We start from the raw sequence: 19,197 nt of genomic DNA, 5'->3' as shown, positions 1-19,197 counted from the left end.
ATATATTTATTTATATGAATTTCTGCTTTATTGCCAAAGTCAAGGCTCGAATCTTGATCGAATATTGAGCAGTTCCGCACGTGTCCACGGAGCCTTTGTATTTATTTTCAGTGCTAATCGGATGGGCCCATATCAGATCAAGTGCCTGAAGTGGCCAAGTCGTTTAGGGGATTACAATTATATGAGCTACCTTTTCCACTAATTGTTTAATAATAATAAATATTGCTCTCTTTTTCTCCCCCTCTTTTATCAAAGAAACAATTTGGTAGCCGTAGATATTTTATATTATTTATCACTTACCATAAAAATCTCTGGTACTATTGTATCAATCATGTTTAACGGTCATAACATTTAAAGCATTACGATAGGCCGATTGATAAGCGTCCGCTGCCTATAAATATGAGTTGGTGGTTTCGCGTGAGTTTAGTCTTAGCCGCATTGCCTAGACGCAATGGATCGTGAGTGGAGTCTCCTGCTACTGCTGGGCGTAGCCTCGCTGCTCGCCTGCGGCCACGCCCATAACCTGCCCGGTGTGCCGAGCAGCTTCAGCACTGAAGAGCGTCTCACAGCTGCCAGTTCAGGTGATTGATTTATTTTCCACAGTTGCTTATCGCAGCCCGTTGAGAGGTTCAAGAGCAGCCACGGAGAATCTAGATTCGCCTTAATCGTGTTTCCATTCGCAGTCAGCGTCGCGGAAGAGATTAGCCAGGAATTTCTAAAGTACCTGCGGACGGGCGTCGAGTCGCCGCGACTGAAAGAGCTGGGCGATGAGTTGCGCACGTCACACAGCCAGAAGGACATTTTCACCCAATCCCTGGTCGATCTGAGCGCGGCCGATCAGTACTTCACGTGCACCATCTGCCGCGCCACGGTCAACGTGATCGGACGCACCTTCACGGGCCCCAATGGCGAGCTGACCGGACCCAATCGCGATCAGAATGCCAAGAAGATCATGCTGAGCTTCTGCGACTACTTCAATATTCAGACGCAGGAGGTGTGCTCCGGCCTGTTCGATCTGAACTGGCCGATCCTCGACTACATCTTCAACGAGACGATTGCCGAGTCGCGGAGCATTTGCAGCATGCTGCCCATCAAAATCTGCCAGGTGCAGCAGCCGGAGTTCAGCCTGAACGTGACCATTGTCGGCGAGACGCCCAACGAGTCCAACTACGAGTTGGCGGAGCACAGCGACAATGACTATCTGGTGCTCCACTTGACCGACATCCACTACGATCCGGAGTACAAGAGCGGCGGCCTGGCGGAGTGCAAGGAGCCCATGTGCTGCCGCGATGATCTGCCCGCCGATGCGAATACAACGGGCGCTGGCCACTGGAGCGACTATCGGGACTGCGACACGCCCAAGCACCTGATCGTGAATGCCTTCGAGCAGATCAAGAAGGAGCACGCGCTGGACTGGATCTACCACACCGGGGATGTGCCGCCGCACAATGTGTGGTCCACCACGCGGCAGGGCAACATGGACATGCTCACGGAGATCGATCAACTGCTCGCCGAGCACTTTCCCAAAGTCCCAATCTATCCCTGCCTGGGCAACCATGAGCCGCACCCAGCAAATGTGTAAGTAGAACCAAAGACCACTCTCTATATATATACGCTTGATGATGATCCACTCAGTTTTGGCAACGCTGAGATACCCGACGCTCTGCGAGTCGACTGGCTGTACCAGCATGTGTGGAGCCTGTGGTCCAAGTGGCTGCCCAAAGAGGCTGAGGCGACCGTGCGTCGCGGCGGCTACTACACGCTCGCCCTGAGGGAGGGACAGCGCATCGTTGCGCTGAACAGCATGGATTGCTACCTGTACAACTGGTGGCTATTCTACGACGGCTCCATTGTGCTGGAGCAGCTGCAGTGGTTCCACGACACGCTGCTCGCCGCCGAGAAGGCCGGCGAGCGGGTTCAGGTGCTCACTCACATCCCCTCTGGCGATGGCGACTGCTGGACGGAGTGGTCCAGGGAATACAATCGCATCGTGGCGCGCTTCAGCCGAGTCATCACGGGCATCTACAACGGGCACACGCACAAGGATGAGATGAATGTCCACTACACGGAGACGGGCCTGGCCATGGCTGTCTCCTGGAATGGCGGCAGCCTGACCACCTTCTCCTACAAGAATCCCAACTACCGCATCTACCGGCTGCACGCGAAGACTCTGCAGGTGCTGGATCATCACACCTACACAATCAACCTGACCGAGGCCAACCTGAAGCCCAACGAGCCGCCCACCTGGAAGAAGGAGTACGAGTTCGGCGAGACATTCACGAAGAACACAAGCGCCGCTGGCATCGATCAACTGCTCGAGGACATGGCCAAGAAGCCGGACTTGCTGCGCCTCTTCTGGCGCTACAAGATGACCGAGGCGGATCCGAAGCTCGCAGCCGGCTGCGACGAGAGATGCCTGAACAGCACCATCTGCCGCATCGCCACAAGCCGCTGGAACGAGAAGCAGCGCTGTCGCCAGCTCCAGGCCACACTCAAGCAGAGCGTAAGTCGTGCCGTCCTTGAATATTCCATCGTCGCATCGTATGCTTAAAGTCTTTGCTCTGTTATCCCTTGCTTGCAGCTCGAGAACGAGAAGCAGCCGCAGGACGATGGCGCAGCTGCATTAACGGCTTACAGCCTCGCCAGCGTGCTGGCTCTGCTGACGGCGCTGCGCTACTTGCTTTAATTGCAATCGAGCTGCCCAGAGTCAGTCCACTGGCTTATCTCGGTTGGCTGCCGCACCACGATTATAGTTGCTTATTTATAGCGCATCGTTATTAATTAGTTCGATTAGCCGAGCGGCCATAAACTGCGCCATAAACGGTGCCCACTGACCCCGCCGAACCCACACACGGATAGCAAATAAAACCAATTTGTAGTTTTAACATTCAGAATTTTTGATATACACATATAATTACATTGAATTTACTTTCTTTTTTTTTTTAATCTTTTTTTTTTTCGCTATTTAGTTTTGGCATGTGAATACTTTGTGCTTGGATTGGGTAAAGCGCTACAATAATAACCAAGCAAAATGGGAGCTGAGGCTGGGGTTGGGGTTGGGCTTGGGGTTTCGGGCTGGGGGCTGGGGGCTGGTGCTGGGGGTTGCCTTGCCTTGTCTCTCTGGTGCCATCGTGCTTACACATCCACACCCACATACATATTTACAAACATCAAATTGTAATCATTGTGCCGGCCGCATCCCTTCCTTCGTCTCCTTAGTCAGCCACTTATAGCGCGCACAGGAGCGTGGCTATATCCAGATCGTGCTCGTCGGCCTTGCGTACGATGACAGCTGCCTGATTCTGGTAGCGGCCGGTGGAGACCAGACGCACGCTGGTAACGCCACAGAACACAGCCTGCTCGGGGCCCAGCTCGGTGGAGGCGCCGCAAACGGCACTGGCCAGCTCCATGCTGGTGGTGTCCAGCCCAGCCGAGCCACCAATGTCTAAGCGATCCTCGTATTGGTGGCACTAGAAGTGGATGGGATTTAAGAGCAAGAGCAACTCATTCCTGACTAAATGTACTCACATCGTAGTTGACTTTCTCCTGAGCGCGCACAGTCTTGCCGCCAATGCGCAGAGATCCCAGGGAGACGGCAGCCGGAAAGAGGGCGGAGAGTGTGCAGTTGCGAGCGTGTCCAAAGTTTGACATCTGATAGACGGCGGCGGTGTCCTGGACAAGTACGTTGCAAGCTGGCAGGGGAAGAGAGAGAGAGAGAGGGGAGTCACAGACAGAGAGAGAGATAGATTAAATAAAAGTCTTAGCCTAGATTAGATTCCTAAGAAACTTACGTTGCGATATCTTGTGGAAGCGCACGTTGGCCACAAAGGAGCCGCGAGTGGGTATGCGGTACTGCAGCAGTGCAGCATTCTGGCTGGATCGAAAGAATTTCTTGTTGCTAAAGCGTGGCCTGGAAGCACAGTTAAACTGGGTTACATCAAAAAGTCTCTGAGAAAAACCCCGACTCTGTGTCTGCCTACCATTGCTTGTTGTTGTTGCAGAACTCAAACACACGATCCTCGAGCAGACGATGATGATCCTTGACTGCTGGAAAGTACTCGCCATTCAGCTCCCAGCCGTCCACAAACTGCAACAGAATGAGTGTTTCGCAGTCGCATAAGCTCATCAATTATAATCGAACATTAAACAGTGGGATCACTCACCGCCATCAGGCCACCCGATTCGCAATTGACGTCATAGTGCTTCATGGTTATCTCGACAATCGTGTCTGGCTCACCAATCACATAGAGGCCGCAGACGGACTCGGCGGCAGCAGCTGCCTCCAACTGCTCGCTGGTGGCCGCCTCCAGCTCCAGCAGCGTCGCATCTCTGTTGAAATTGAGCGCGGCCAATGGAGCCGCTGGCGGCGCTGCGGCTGACTTCTTGAAAATGTAATCACCTGGCTCCGAGGCCACATGCATGCAATCTGCAACGGCATTGCGTGGGAGTTTGATTAGAATTCCACCTCTCTCTCTCTCTCGCTCTCTCTCTCTCTTACTTCATAAACTGCCCGCTGGGCATATGAAAGCAATTTATAGCCAATTGTGCAAGTTGCAACAATTTGCAGCCGAAGCTTTGTCTGTGTGCGTGCGAGTGTGTGTGTGTGTGTTGATGCCCTAATTGAAAGCCACTTGGCTTACAGCGCACACATGCAAATTGAAGCCACGTTTTGACCCAAGCATCCCAGCAATTAATATATCATACACAGACCTGCGGGCTGTCCAGCTGTCCAGCTGATGCCACTTAATTCCCTGACTATGGCTACTGTTGCCTGATTTATGGCGCGCATTATTAGTTAGATTTTGGTAGTCCACACACACACACACACACAGGCACCCTCAAACCCGTCAAAATGGTTTACTTTGCGCTGGCTTTTTATTACTCTTCTGCCTGACCAAAAACAATTAAACTATAGTCTGACTTGGACATTTTCGCATGCTCGACACACACGCAACTTGAGTGTGTATGTATGCATGTGTGTGTGTGTGTGTCTGTGTGTGTGCCCAAGCGTATTTTGCGTGTCTGTCCATAAAATCGCTTATTGTGCACACGGCAGGCAGTACCTTGTATGCCCTAACTTCGGGTATATAAGGTATTCAATTCTGTTGCTGCAAATATATATATTTTCTTGAACTAAGCCACATAGAAATTATTTATGTAAAATGAGAATGTTGTTTCTAGTTTTTAATATTTTGAAAATGGGAATTAGTATACATATAAAACTTAATAATAATAATTGTATTGTTCGTATATTTTATTTTTATGTTTTATTTTCTTCTTTCTGTTGCTACGTTTCTCAACTATGCTAATAAACAAGCTTTGATATAGTTTATAAAAATCGCTAAAAAAAATATAAAATAATACGCTCACAAAGAATTTTATAAAAAAAAAAAAATTTTTACAAATTGCTTAGCAAACAAAACTAATATGGTAAGTACAAAGCTTAAAACAAAATATATAAAATAATAATAATAATAATATTAATGCATTCATACTTTGTATAATATTATATTGTGAATATTAAATTTGTGAAGCTATGTATATATAATACGTTTTAATTTGTTATAAAGCTTCTATTATTTTAATTATTTTTCGACTAAAGTCTGTATTATTATATAACCAATCTATTTTAAGGTTTCAAACTACCCACAGTATTTAAATTGTCTAAATAAATAAAAATAGTAAATAAACATAAATAAATAAAAAAATAAAAATAATTATTAATGATTTAAAAAATAAATAAATAAATAAAAATTATCTAAATTATTAGAAATATATTTTAAAAAGTAAAAAAAAAATTAAGTTTATCTAAATAAATATTATTTATTTTAATTTCATTATATAATAAAAAGTTAAAACAAAATTAACAAAAATTAACATTTTCTCATTAATGTGGTTGTTAAATATTAAGATATTGCTATCTAAAATGTTAACTGCGTTGAACAATAATACATTAACTATTATTCAGTAATCAAGTTGCCCAATCATAAACTGTCCAAGTAGGATATTTAGACTTCGTCATGCTGATGCTTCGTTTGTCATTTAATTTAGTCCATATATTTGCAAGAGTATCTGTGAATGCCAAGTGGCTTTTAAGCGTTTGTGTGTGTGTGTGTGTGTGTGCGTGGGGATTTAGGACATTTGGCGCCTAATTGTTTATTATGTTGCTTAATTGCATTAAATTGTCACAATATGCGCATTTCAATAATTGAATTGAGTGCGCTTAACAACCTTCGCAACATTATGCATAATTGATAAATAACGACTGACATTGAATTTGCAATAGGTATAATTATGCACTAATGTATTCATTTATGCTAATTGACAGTCGATTTTGGTATTCTCTATGAACATCACAATTTGAATCAGAGAACTTAAACGTTTGTTGTTGTGAAGTAAACAAGGCCTAGAGGAGATTTGCTTAGATATATGTATGTATATATGTATGCCCGAAGTAAATTAGTTCATTTGAGAATTTTCTTTAATTAAATGCTTTTTTTTTATTAACAAATAGAACTTTCAATTGTATACTATATGTAGACTATTTTAAATATTTATAGAAAAAACTTTTGCATTTGACTTTTCCTCAAAAGTCAAGCATAAAAAATGCTCGCATTTGCTAAGCTGCCAATACTCTGGGGCTAAAAAAGTTCTTTGATTTATTATGTAGCTGGGTAGACCTGACTGTCATATACCCTAAGCCACGATTTTGTGATTTAAATTATTGCCGTAAGGGCATTGATGCTGATCTAGAATATATTCACATTTTCACAGCATCTCGTGTCAATGGAATCCAACACTAAGTTTAAATAAATTGATAAGCAATCTACTTAATTGCTTTTTAATTACACAACTTGTGCAGGCAGGGCAACTGGTTCAAAGAACTCTTGTCCGCAGGACTAGACTGCTAGCAATAATATTTAAATTTGTTCTATCCCCCTCTCTCTCTCTCCCTCTCTCTGTGCATAATTAATCATATCAAAATTCAAAACTCAAGATGATGTCATCTATGAATAAATTATCGCGCAATCTCAGTTTTGACTTGTTTACTTGTTGGCTAACAGCGGCAGAAGGCGCAAAACCCCAGCAATTATAAATAAACCGAATAAATACAGAATACAAAATACAAAAAAAGTAAGAGGAAAAGGAAAAGGAAAACTAAGATTTCTCCAGCTATATTATGTTTACTATAATGGAAATGGCCAAGGACGCAGCTGCGGTTGCCTTGCCGATTGCTGGCGTGTGGCCAGCTTGGATTGGTTATGCTATTTATAGATGCTGTCGGATGGACTTACAGTTAGTTTACCGTTCTTAGTTTACTGACAAAATTCAATATGCTGATTTTTTTCATTAGAAACTCAATCTTAGCTTAATGACCATCAAAGCGTTCACAGAATTGCTGTTGCCCTGACAATCGATGAATGAATATGAATATTCATGAGTATTATTCGCATGGATTTCGATTGAAGTGCAATTTTTGATTGTGTTTGCCCGCATTTCTTGCATGGAGAAACAATTTTGCAACTCTTGTGTAAATAAATTACGTATACGTCATTGCGGCTAAAGTGGTTAAAAGAAAAACACTTGACAACATGCGAGCGAAAGCAATTTGAGAGACAGTTTGGCCCAACCGCAAATATTTTGTAAGGGTTTACACTCTAAAAAATATCGAGATTGTCCATTGAAACTTTATGCAAAGTGAACTTTGGGTCTATTGATAGAATTGTCAATAAATACTCTTGTATATTGTGAACTAAATTAAATAATATTGCTAAGGCGAATCAATTTGACAATTGTAAATTCCTTTCCCATTGTATTGCTCTATTATTTTTTCTTAGTGTATGGACTCTACAGAACCGCCAAAGTGCATCTCACCCGACGGCACTTGACTAAAACTTTTACCCTCCAATTTGTTAGTGCATCCTCCGCCCACCCTCCCCTTCTCTTCCCCTGCCACTTCATAGCTATATAGGTATATGTAGATGTGTATATTTGTGCGCGCTTTATTCTTACCTGCGATTCGGTGCTCGGTGTAGGGCATTGCTGCGCCCGGATACAGCTCAAAGGAGCGCTTCACGGTGGGCCACGCCTGTGCGAAAGATTAAAAGTGTAAGAGCAAAATGGATGTTTTCTTCTTTGGGCGTGAATGGCCGCTTTGACGGCATCAGCCGTCATTCAGGCGACGAGACGGCAAAGATATGCACTCAAAATGTGCCGCAAATGTTGTTGACAAAACTCAAACGCGAGTGCGATAAAAATCAGCAGGCTGTCGAGCCAATAACAGCTTTTCACTAAGCAACACGAGCCACAGCATCACAACATCACAACATCAGAGCAAAGCCAATGACACGCTTTGTGCTAGTTGGATCGCATGCTAACATCGGACCCCCCGGCCTGCTGCCAGCAGTGGGGCCAGGGGTCGACAGGGCAATGTCGCTGTTCCCGAGCCTCAGTGCAGCCGCCGATGCTGCACAATTGCGTTTTTAATTAAACGCCGACCCACTCACTAGTCGACTAGTCGACTAGTTGACCCACTAGCCGAACAATTCAATAACCACACGCGTAACTTGCAGCTGACTCGTCAGAGCAGCGTAAACCTAAGTGCTTCTGCGTCTTGAATTTTAAGCATAAATGATTTTCAGCTTACGAACTCAATGTTCTATAAATAGCGACGGAATGAAGCCCAAGGGAAAAACAATGTCCTTTGACATGGGCTCGAAATCAAATCATTCAACTTATGGATTGCTCTATGGCAGCCTCATTAATACCCTGTATTGAAGGTTTTTAAATTCTCTTTTCAGTAATTTTTATGGTAAAATGTATATATGTATATAACATCATATATTAAATTAAAGAGCATATTTATTAGATTTGTTAACAAACAGGCTTTATATGTAATTTAATGCCTATCTAATACTCTTTAAACTGAAGCATAAACTCTACTTAAACTTAACTAAATCTTCAACTAAACATTCCATTTCACAACGAAACTTTATTCTTCTTCTTCTTTTCTTACTCTTGGCGAAATCTTCACTTAAACACTTTACTTTACAGTTGTTTCAAAGGGTTTATTTTGGTTTCCAAAAGGGTTTTCATTTCTTTGGAAATTCGTGATTTTTATCGCACTGAGCAATTAGATAAACTCAATCAAAGCCGCGCCCTTCTTGTTTCCCATGTTTCTGGTGCAGGTCATATTTCAAGCCAAGCACTTTGACTCTGACTAGGCACATTTTTGCTTTTTTATTTTTGTAGTAATTTTTTTGATCAGTTTTATTATTATTTTTTGTATCTTCGCCTAATTGATAAAAGGTTGCGTTCGGGGCGCTAATTGAAATTGTTTTTCATTTGGGTTCACGCTCAGACAGAGAAGCGACGGTTAAATTGATGAATGTGGTTTCGCAACAGTGCTCAACCCTCAGGGTAGGCGAAAGGAAAAAAAAAAATGAAAATAAATAATTGTATTTGTGGCTCGAAGTTTGGCGCATTGTTTGCGCAACACTCGAAAAAGCCGACGCGATTTCGGTCTATAACGAGCTAGCCGTGGTGAGCCGTATGCTTATGAAACTGTCAATTAGTGGCGGCTTTGATGGTCTAACTTTAAGCTGCACACACACACACACACACACACACACACACACACACACACCTACACCGACACATGCTTTTTTATGCACAAGTGACGTCATTAATCTTTGACGCAAAAGCAAATTGTAAAGTCAATCAAGAGGCTGTTCAACAATTCGCAGCATTCGTCAAAGCTGATGACAGTCGGTAAATAAATGATAAATATGATCCCTTTGAAGGCACTCGAAGCAAGCTCATTTGCATAATAACATTGTCGCTGAATGGGATTCGGCTTGCCAGGACGAGCCGCCCAGCCACCAGGATAACAGCTGCCACCAGCCATGGCTGTCGATTGGATTCCTTTGTTAAAGTTGTGGGATTGCTAGTTCGCTCTTAGCTGGCAGCAGCTGGTCCGAGTTGTTTGTAAAATTATTATTGCTTGTCAGCGACACCTCTATCTTTATACTATACAAACACACGCACACACACACAGATATCCATATAAAGTTCAAGTTATTTTACAGCTGACTTTAAAATGATTTTTGATTTATGCGCACAGTTCTTGGAGCGTGCAAAGCTACGTGCATATATTAATGACGCTATCATGCATTCGAAATTTATTTAGAATAATTCATTGGTAATTTAAAAGCATTCGTTGGCCTGCTATCATAATGGAACTCCGCACCAGATGTAGTCAAACACATTTTGTATTAAAAGTTTTCTACTCTAATTGGATACAAGTTTGTTCGTGTCGAATCTCTGTTCCAGCAGCAGAGTTCCTAAAATATTATGACTTAATTAAAACGCCACCAGCTCTGGCAGATGTTGGCGTTGGCCAACAACAACAACTTGACACCTACGCCAACTACGAACCGGAAATGCCGTAAAAGGTATTCGGCAGCCCGTTCAAATATTTATTGCACACACACACACACACACACACACACAGGCAGAGGCGAAAGATTTTCGCGCTAAGCCGTGACTTCCCAAATATTTGCATTCCGTCTCAAATACAACAATTCACATAGTACGAGCATAGCATGACTTAATCATGATACAGCTACAGCAACAGCTTACACCCAGACTGCAAATACTCGCTTTAAAAGGGTCGCCTGACCAGCAACAGGCAGCGTCCTCAGAGCTATAAAACATCATTTTCTGGCCGTTTTTCTTTTCATTTTTTGTATTTGTTAAATATTAACCAAAAATTGGCTTGCCTTTTTCACGACGTTACCTAATATGCATACTAATACGCTGTCCTTAAAGGATTGTAGCTAATCTTTCATTGAAATGTATATAATGTTCTGTTATATCAAACGCAAGGCAATTTCTCATTTCAATAGCTCACACCATTGAAGCATTGAACTTTTGCTTCTCTATGCGATTCTCATGAGCTGCAGCTAGGCATTTGCCTGCGAAGATTATAAGTGGAATATTCGTTGTGCGAATTTTAAGCAAAAGTATTTTACAACCTAATAGGCTTAAGCTCTGTATTCCTGCTTCTTTATCTCTCTCCCTTTATGTATTATATGTATAATATATATTTTAAATTTGTGGTTAAGCTTGTAAATATTTTAATATTTACTTGCAGATAAATACTTAGCTCATAGATAAAAATTAGCTTCTATATATATTTGGGAAATGATATATATACATAGTAAGCAATTTTGTTTATGCCACATCAAGCGCATATTGTTAATTATTCTGATAGCAAAAACAAGTTTATTAGGGCAAACAATCAAATTTTCAAAAGAAAATAAAAATTGGTAGAAGTAAAATAAATCATGCATTATTATATTGTTTATTTAATGTTTTAACGACAAATAAAAACAAGTTATTCAACTTTGATATATATCTTTTTTTTAAATGAGTGTGTGGTTTTTATCTTTATTTATCATTTTATTAATATATATAGATCTTTATTATTTATTTTAATAATAGACAATAAAATAAAAAATTTGAATTCATTATTTAAAGTTATAATTTTTTAAGCAGTATTGCTGTATTATTCTTGAATTTAATATATATGATAAACAATATATTTTTTATAAATAATATATTGTTTTGAATTTTATAATATTTATATTATTATAATTTTAATAAATTATTTTTAATTATTTTTATTATTATTATTTTTAATTATTATTATTTTTTATTATTAATATTTTTATTTATTATTATTTTTATACATTATTTTTTATTATATTTTTATATTATTTATTAATTATTTATATATTGATATTATTATTTTTATTTTTTATTTATTTTTATTTTTTATTTCTACAAATTAATACTTGTTAGTCATCAGCTCAGCTCACTACAGACAACTGTTTCGCCTTTGGCTTTCCACTCTTGCAAAGCTATAAACAGTTGAGAGTTCTGCAGCAGAAGTTCTGCTGTTGCAGCAGAGTTCCCTAGCGAATCGCTAATCTGTAATAATCTGCGAGCTCTGTGGTTGCTTCCCCTACTCTGTTTCTATATTTAGTCACTGGCATAAAACAGCTCGAGCGTCGCTCTGCAACAAATAAACAGGAGCCAAATAAATATTAGAATCTCCCTTCGGTTTATTTTTGTTTTTATTCAATAAGTTCAGGTCCAATAAACTTCAGTTTTAATTCAATGAATTGGCGGATTATAAATCAAATCAAGATTAAATTAGCCTTCGACATCAATAAAAGTTTCTTATTAGCTCATTAAGAGATAGCAAAAAGTTTTCAGATTGCAGATGTCGCCTTTCAAGACTTTCTTTGAGGCGTATGAAAAGTTCATTTTATCGCGTATACGCCTGATTGGCCAGTGCGGCTAATGGCTCAGCGGACCCAATGCGGACGTTTATAAATGAAAGTATTTAATTAATTTACGCAAAAGCCGAATCAACTGCCCGGCCGCCAGCCCTTAAGCCGCATTTAACTGCAGTGTGCAACTGCAACTGAAAGTGCAGTTCGAATGGGGCCATTTACGTGGCTTGAAGCTAACTAATTACCGCACAGAGCACTCGGGATGCCAACTGTTGTTGCCCCAGCAAATGGTGCTTAATTAACTTTATGTCATGTCACGTCTATGACACGCAAAAATGGCTCAGTCATGTGACCCCAGCACCAGCACCAGCACCAGCTCCAGCTCCAGCTCCAGCACCAGCTCCAGCTCCAGCACCAGCACCGCAGCATTTTCCGCTGCGCAAAGACATCTATTAGTTTGGCGGAAATTAGTCGCACATAGGAGCGTCGGAGCCACAGACTGCGTCTCGGAATTTATTGAGCATGTTGCAACGGATTTTATGCAAAGTGCGCACTCGCACCACCCCGAATCATATTTCATGTGACAGCATTGGGGGTTCGTTTTTTTCCGTTTTTTCTTTCCTTTCCTTTTTTTTTTGGCATAAATTTGCGTGGGTAATGTGGCCAGCTGCTTCTGTACGAAATACTTAGATATTGGATTTATTGGGTCTGGGGAGCAGCTTCTGTCCCTGACGCAGTTGACAAATTGGTGTCGATTAAAAGTTTGCGCCCTTCCAACCCAAGGAGCAGGAGCAACCAACACTCAGCAGCAACAACTTCGAGTGCAAAAATTACTTTCACACACTTTTCGAGCTGAACAATGACAAATAAACGGTAATTAAGAAAGTTTGTCTCTGCACTTATTAAAAAGAAAGACAATAACCTGATTCTCTAATGCTGGCATACACAAATATACATATGTATAGGTGTGTGTATTTACTCATCTCGGTGTTGCTGTCGGTATACATATATGTATTGCAGTACCAATTAAGACTTTGAGAGCACATCAGCTTACTTTAATTGGCTCCTGGCAGATGTGCACGGCAAATGTCACAGAGCTGGAGCAGGAATCGGGCGCTTTGGACTCTGCTCTCTCTCTCTGCCTCGGTGGCTCACAGCTCGTTAAGGGCCAAAGTGTTGCTAATGCTCTTAACATGCGGCATTAAGCGAGCATCAAGTGCAGGCTAAGCTCGAGGAATGGGCGCGTCAACTGCCCCACTGCCGTTTGAGTGAGTGACCAGCTTGACTACAATGTCCGACTGGACGTTGACTATTGCATTGTGTCCAGGCCAAGCCAATGTGGACACAATGAATGGCCATCATTTGCAGCACACGTATGTGTGTGTGTGCATGTGTATATGCCTGGCCGGCCATTTTCCTCTTGCCTGAATGTTGACTTTTGCCCACACAGCCGCCGTTGGCTCAGTCGCCCTGGTTGAGTTGCCTTCACACAGTTAAATTGCAGCTGCAAAATTTACATTTCTTCTCCACTTGACACTGACCACTTGGCTTCACTCGGGGCGATTTGGTCTGCTCAATGGAATTTATTGGCTTTTGAGTAGCTAACAACAACAAAAACAGCAACAACAACCGAGGCAGAACGTCGAACCTATGTAAACATATCGTTGCAACTGATATTATGGATAGCACGAGGGTCAAAGGTGCACCTGATAAGGATCCATTCAATCACAAGCCGTGCACAAATGGATGAAAACATCGCATTCAATCTACAATTCGAATTGTTTCACGTTGTAGCCTGTCGCTCTGCCATGTTCGTTGTCTCTCGACCCACGCATATGAAGCTCTCGCGTAAATTGTAATTAGATTACACTCGTAGGTATTGCGTCCAGGAATAAACTCACATACATTTGTATCGACAGATGAGTTGTTTGTATAATCAGCTTGTTGTTATTGCTTAATGAAGTTAAACCTACAGCTGCTGTAGGTCAGAGTTGAACAGGGGAAACGCGTGCACAAGTGCAAAGCCTATTTTTAGCTAATTATTAGTTGGTCTCTGATGGAAATGTTTCTACACATTCATTATGAATGCATTTCAAATAGGTGTAATGTGGCTATGCTACTGCAACTATTCATTATTTATTTTAAATATTCTCTTATTCCGATTTGAATTTTAAGAGTGCTACCGTGATTGTTTATAAATATAATTAAAATTATCTGATTTCTTAGCATAGGATAATATTGAAAATAAATTATTCTGTATTCATAGTATTTAAAATAAACTATTCTTTATTCATAATATTTAAAATATTTTATTTTGTATTCATTTTTTTCTATTCTATATTGTAATAATTGTCTTAGCTAAGAAATCATGATATCTTTCAACCGTTTCTTAGTTGACTAAGAGAATTTACTGTTGCAGGGTTTGAGCCACTAAGACTTAATGTGCTATGGGTCGTATTAAAGTTGCTCAAGTTAAACACTGAATAACCATTGCATACAATCAATGCATTATAATATAGATAGGTAGATAACTAAAGACATTCCCAGCGAAAATTTAAATATTTTGGAGCATGCATTACTTATATAAATAATTTGATTTCATTATTTATTTATTTAACATTTATTTTACTTAAATTTATTTTTATTTTTGTAATATTAAAATTTATTAAATTTGTTTGTCATTTAAATTTTATTTAATTTTGATTATATTAGAATTATCTAATGTAGCTCAATTTAAACCAATTGATAATAAAATTTAGTATAATTTATAACAAATTTTTGGCTGATGGGATACCAGATAAAATAAATATACTCAAATAAATATAATATAAAATTCCACTGTCAAAAAAAAATAAATAAATAAATAAATAAAATAAAAAATAAAAAAAAAAAACTATTCAAACAAGCTCCAATTATAATTACAAAAATTATATCATAATTATTAAATTATATAAATTATACTAACTAGATAATCTCTTTTAGGCCAAACAAAATTTGTGGAACAAATTACAGCTGTCGCTTGAGAAAGAATAAAAAATCTAATAAAATTGACAACGCGTGCAATAAAACATGAAATTGATTTCGAAGCAAATGATATTTGAGTCCGAGCCCTTTAATCTGACGCACGCCCAGAACTTATTCACATAATTTGAGCCTAATGAAAGCAATCTGGCGTCGCACACGAGCAGCAGAAAAAGCAGAAAAAGCTGAACAAAAGTCGAAAGGTTTCTGAAACTTTGCTCATAAAATTCGAATTGGCGTGGAGCCATCAATCTCTCGACCGTAAGTCGCTGACAGAGGGAAATTAATTCAAATGATTGGCAAGACACGAGCTGAATTTGGAGGCAAAAGTTTGGGCCAAGCAACTTGTTGATCGAAATCTAATTAGACAGAGCCTCGCGGCTAGCTCCACTCAGCACTTACCTGGACGCCCAGCACAATCATGGATAAATAGCAGTAGACCACGAGCTTCATTCCGTCGGAGTTTGCGTCTGCCGCTGCACTAAATCGGACCGTGAAATTGTCAATTGCCGCTGCGGCGTTGCCTGGACCAGACTTTCAATTAACCGACGGCCAAAAAAGCGAGCAATGCGTCCTGGATGGGGCCAGGAGCTGGAGCGCAGCGAGCTAAGCTGATTAAGAGGATTTGCAGCGAGCGGTCACACGCAGCCAATAAGTTGATTAGAGCGAGGGAAATTGACGGCGAGGCGGAGTCACGTAGCTCGCACTTGGATCGAGATTAAAAGTGAAAGCGTTTTGAATGGCACAGAAACCGTTACACGACAGTACACCTCGCAGGGCTACAAAGGATAAGAGCTGTTCAGGATATTGCAATGCACGACTTCCGTTGGCTGGCGACACGAGATGTCAGAGCTGCCGCAACCGACGACAGAATGTTGGTCCTTATCAGCGGCGCATTTCCTTTTATAGCCCTCGTGTTGCCACCACACGTCCACCCAACCCACCCGACTCAGCCCTGCTGCGTCGGCTGCGTCGTCGCCCTCTCGTGAATTTGAAGTCTGCTTGAAGTGCACAACTTTTGAATCATATGCGAAAGAAAAACTTCTGCCATGTGCGGGGATTTTCTATTTGCTTGCGAACTATTTGCAGCAACTTATTTTGGCATAAATATTTTTATTCATCTCCGAGGCAGTGGCCAATGGTTGAGTGTGTGTTTCTTTTGAAAAGTTTCGCGCAACATGGAAAACTCAACACACCAAAAGCTCACTGCGAAGCTTGCCACCAGAGCTGCCAACTTGCCGCAAAAAGTTGCAGCGGCAAATGAAAAGCTGAAAAGCTGTGAAACGAACTTTGCTTGAAAATAAAACTGTCTTTTTTTTCAACTATCTATAAACTACATTTATTGACTGGAAAATTGTGCCACTTTCTTACAGCAACTCTCTCTTCACTCTCTTCACTCTCCCCGCTCTTACTTCAAGCCAAACTCAACTGAGGGCGCCATTCCCACGGGTATGGGCACGTTCCGCGGATGGCTCAGGTCGCCGCGATCGTAGTAGCCGCCCAGATGCTCGCCGGGCACATGGTACAAGCCATAGTGGAGTCCAGTATTGGCGACCTGTCCAAGCAAATGCTCGCATAACACAAGTAGAAAGTTGATGTGGGCAGAACTCACCCGCTTCAGGCCATTGATGGAGGCCAGCAGCAATGCCATTTTGGCCAACAGCAAAGCCTTGCCGCTGACAATGGCCAGCAATTGGAAGCCCATCGGCACCAGCACAGCCCCTAGAGCCGTGACGCCAAACATCATGGTGATGATCATGTTGAAGCGATGCCGACGCAGCCGTGCGCTGCCCACGGTATCCGCCTTGCGCTCCGGCCCATCTGTGGATAGGATTCAGCTGAATGTTTGAGTAATTAGGCTCAGCTCTGCTACCCACCGTTGCTCAGATAACGCTCCGTGAGCTTGGCCAGATTGATCTGCAGCGTGTGTGTGGTGAGGCCCTTGGCCAGGCTAACAGCGAGTTGATCGAACCAGGTCAGGTGCTTCAGGTCCTTGGGCTCGTCGGCCGCTGGTCGCGCCTGGCCATTCGTGGCATTTGGTGCGGCAATCAGCCGGACGCCCTCGTAGAGCGGAATCACATCCGCGGCCATAATGTCCTCGAATATTTTCAGACTGCGCGCACGAAAACATGACCACAAGCTCGAACCGGAGCCGGAGCTGGAGCTGGAGCTGGAGCTGGAGCTGGAGCCGGAGGCGGAGCCCGAACGGAAGCAGGTGCGCAGCTGTTGACGCAGCTGCAGCAATTGGGCAATCCAAGAGACGCGCGTATCCGTGGTTTGCGTTGGCTTCACTGTCGCCTCTTCTCGGCCTGCCACCAGCTGCAGCAGCAGCAAACACACGGCCAACAGGCAAACACTCTTTGTGAATTTCACTTGCATTCTGTGTGCGGCTAACCAAGAGTTCGGATTGAAACTGCGCTGGCTAGAGCGCTCCACTGGAGCTTTTTATATGACCCCAGAGCTGGGGCCACTGACTGGAAACGCATTGTGCTGCTGCAACCCGTGATTAGACGGCCAAAAGGCTGCTCCACGCACTGCGTGCAGAATAAAATTGCTAACGGAGATCGGAGATCGTGGTCAATGCTGACGGTCATGGTCAGCGGCTGCCGGTCGAGTCGAGTGGGCGGGTGGCCAGATCCAGTAAGCCACATTGCCATATAAAACTGTTGAATTCGAAATTGAATTTGTTGTCGATTGACTGACCTGAAATCCCCCCCCCCCCCCCCCCCCCCACTCCCCCTGCTGGGTAGCAAATCGCATTGTCAACGCATTTGTCGAATGCCACCGTATTCTAATCGCATGTGCCACTCGACTGTTAACTGATGCAGTTAGCCATGGCTAAAGCGTTTCAGTGAGCTCCATCTCCATCTGCAGCGGCGAGGGCGTCGTACTTTCCAATTCGATAAAGTGGGAAAAGTTGTGACAGCAGCTCGAACTGAATTCAATTGCACACTTTCTAGTTAATTGCTTTGTTTTAGACTAGGGCTAGAGATTTAGTCGGAATGGGATTATTTAATACCTGTATGACTTTTAAATAAAGTGCTATTGATTAATAACAACTACAATAGAAATAGAAATAGAAAATATAACATTATTTGATGTTAGATTTGAGGGCGTAGGATTTGCTGTAATCAAAAATATTTACAATTGATCAAATATCTCATAATGCTTAAGACTGATTGAAGTCTCTTTAGGGACTGGCAACAAGATATACCCAATAAACATTAATTGTTTCTTTTTATACCGTTACAATATCAACAAAAGGTTTGGTTGAGTTTGAATATAAAGAAACTACGAAGATCCTATATTTTAATTATTAATCTATTAATCTATGTAATTATTAATCTTTGGGTTCCGATATGCCTTTTTCTGACATGCCTTCTTATATCTGTTGTCGTTTTCCAATGGATTCTGTTTATTAAAATATTCTCAATATCTCAAAAAAATCTTATTTGGAGCTGGACTAAGGCTTACCTTAGCGTGGGGCTTACCCCACGACATGGGGACTAGGCTTCGTCTATAAACTTTGTGTTTATGATTTACATATATTTAAATATGAATTAATATTATTCTTTTATATATTTATTTTTTATTTTGGTTTTTAATATTTGTACATTTATTTTAATTATATTCATTTGACATTTATTAGCTAAGAGGTAATTCATTGCATTTTACTTTATAACAGTTGAACAAATTCGTACTAAATTTTAAAGGTTTTACGCTTAAATCTTTGAGTGCAATAAGAGACGTTCAGTGATTTGTTTACTTTTGTTTAGATTTAGAGTTTTGACTATGCATCTAGTTAAAGTTACACTTTCTTCTTCTATATATGTATGTATGTATGTATGTACGTTCGCTTGATGTGTAGGTAAAA

At 41.6% G+C, this 19,197-nt stretch overlaps 4 protein-coding genes across 6 annotated transcripts in view; 2 read left to right on the top strand and 2 right to left on the bottom strand.

The window, feature by feature from the left end:
- CDase (neutral ceramidase) overlaps positions 1 to 19,197 on the top strand; it is a 192,232-nt gene that overhangs the window by 151,452 nt on the left and 21,583 nt on the right. The window lies entirely within an intron of this gene.
- On the top strand, positions 411 to 2,935 carry LOC108660085 (sphingomyelin phosphodiesterase). The gene is made up of 4 exons (XM_018113352.3): positions 411 to 581; positions 684 to 1,578; positions 1,636 to 2,503; positions 2,582 to 2,935. The coding sequence occupies exons 1-4, from the start codon at positions 452 to 454 to the stop codon at positions 2,684 to 2,686; spliced, it is 1,998 nt and encodes a 665-aa protein (XP_017968841.1). The 5' UTR covers positions 411 to 451; the 3' UTR covers positions 2,687 to 2,935.
- On the bottom strand, positions 2,873 to 16,217 carry LOC108660088 (corticotropin-releasing hormone-binding protein). Of its 2 annotated transcripts, XM_018113355.3 has the most exons (7): positions 15,726 to 16,217; positions 8,014 to 8,089; positions 4,164 to 4,426; positions 3,981 to 4,087; positions 3,792 to 3,910; positions 3,529 to 3,692; positions 2,873 to 3,470 (listed from the first exon to the last, which is right to left on the bottom strand). In XM_018113355.3, exons 1-7 carry the CDS (start codon positions 15,774 to 15,776, stop codon positions 3,228 to 3,230), a joined length of 1,023 nt encoding a protein of 340 aa, XP_017968844.1. In that variant the 5' UTR covers positions 15,777 to 16,217; the 3' UTR covers positions 2,873 to 3,227. The 2 variants fall into 2 exon arrangements, with proteins under 2 accessions (XP_017968844.1, XP_089116272.1); XM_089260146.1 differs by lacking the exons at positions 8,014 to 8,089; positions 15,726 to 16,217 and adding an exon at positions 7,296 to 7,684.
- Positions 16,645 to 17,732, bottom strand: Osi23 (DUF1676 domain-containing protein Osi23). Of its 2 annotated transcripts, XM_030383037.2 has the most exons (3): positions 17,201 to 17,732; positions 16,936 to 17,144; positions 16,645 to 16,878 (listed from the first exon to the last, which is right to left on the bottom strand). In XM_030383037.2, the coding sequence occupies exons 1-3, from the start codon at positions 17,700 to 17,702 to the stop codon at positions 16,732 to 16,734; spliced, it is 858 nt and encodes a 285-aa protein (XP_030238897.1). In that variant the 5' UTR covers positions 17,703 to 17,732; the 3' UTR covers positions 16,645 to 16,731. The 2 variants fall into 2 exon arrangements, with proteins under 2 accessions (XP_030238897.1, XP_089112662.1); XM_089256536.1 differs by having other exon boundaries at positions 16,645 to 17,144.

The sequence above is a fragment of the Drosophila navojoa genome, chromosome 2 (genome assembly GCF_054131105.1).
Source record: "Drosophila navojoa isolate 15081-1374.11 chromosome 2, UAZ_NAV_1.0, whole genome shotgun sequence".
Taxonomy (NCBI): Eukaryota; Metazoa; Arthropoda; class Insecta; order Diptera; family Drosophilidae; genus Drosophila; species Drosophila navojoa.
This window is presented reverse-complemented; position numbering and strand designations above follow the sequence as displayed.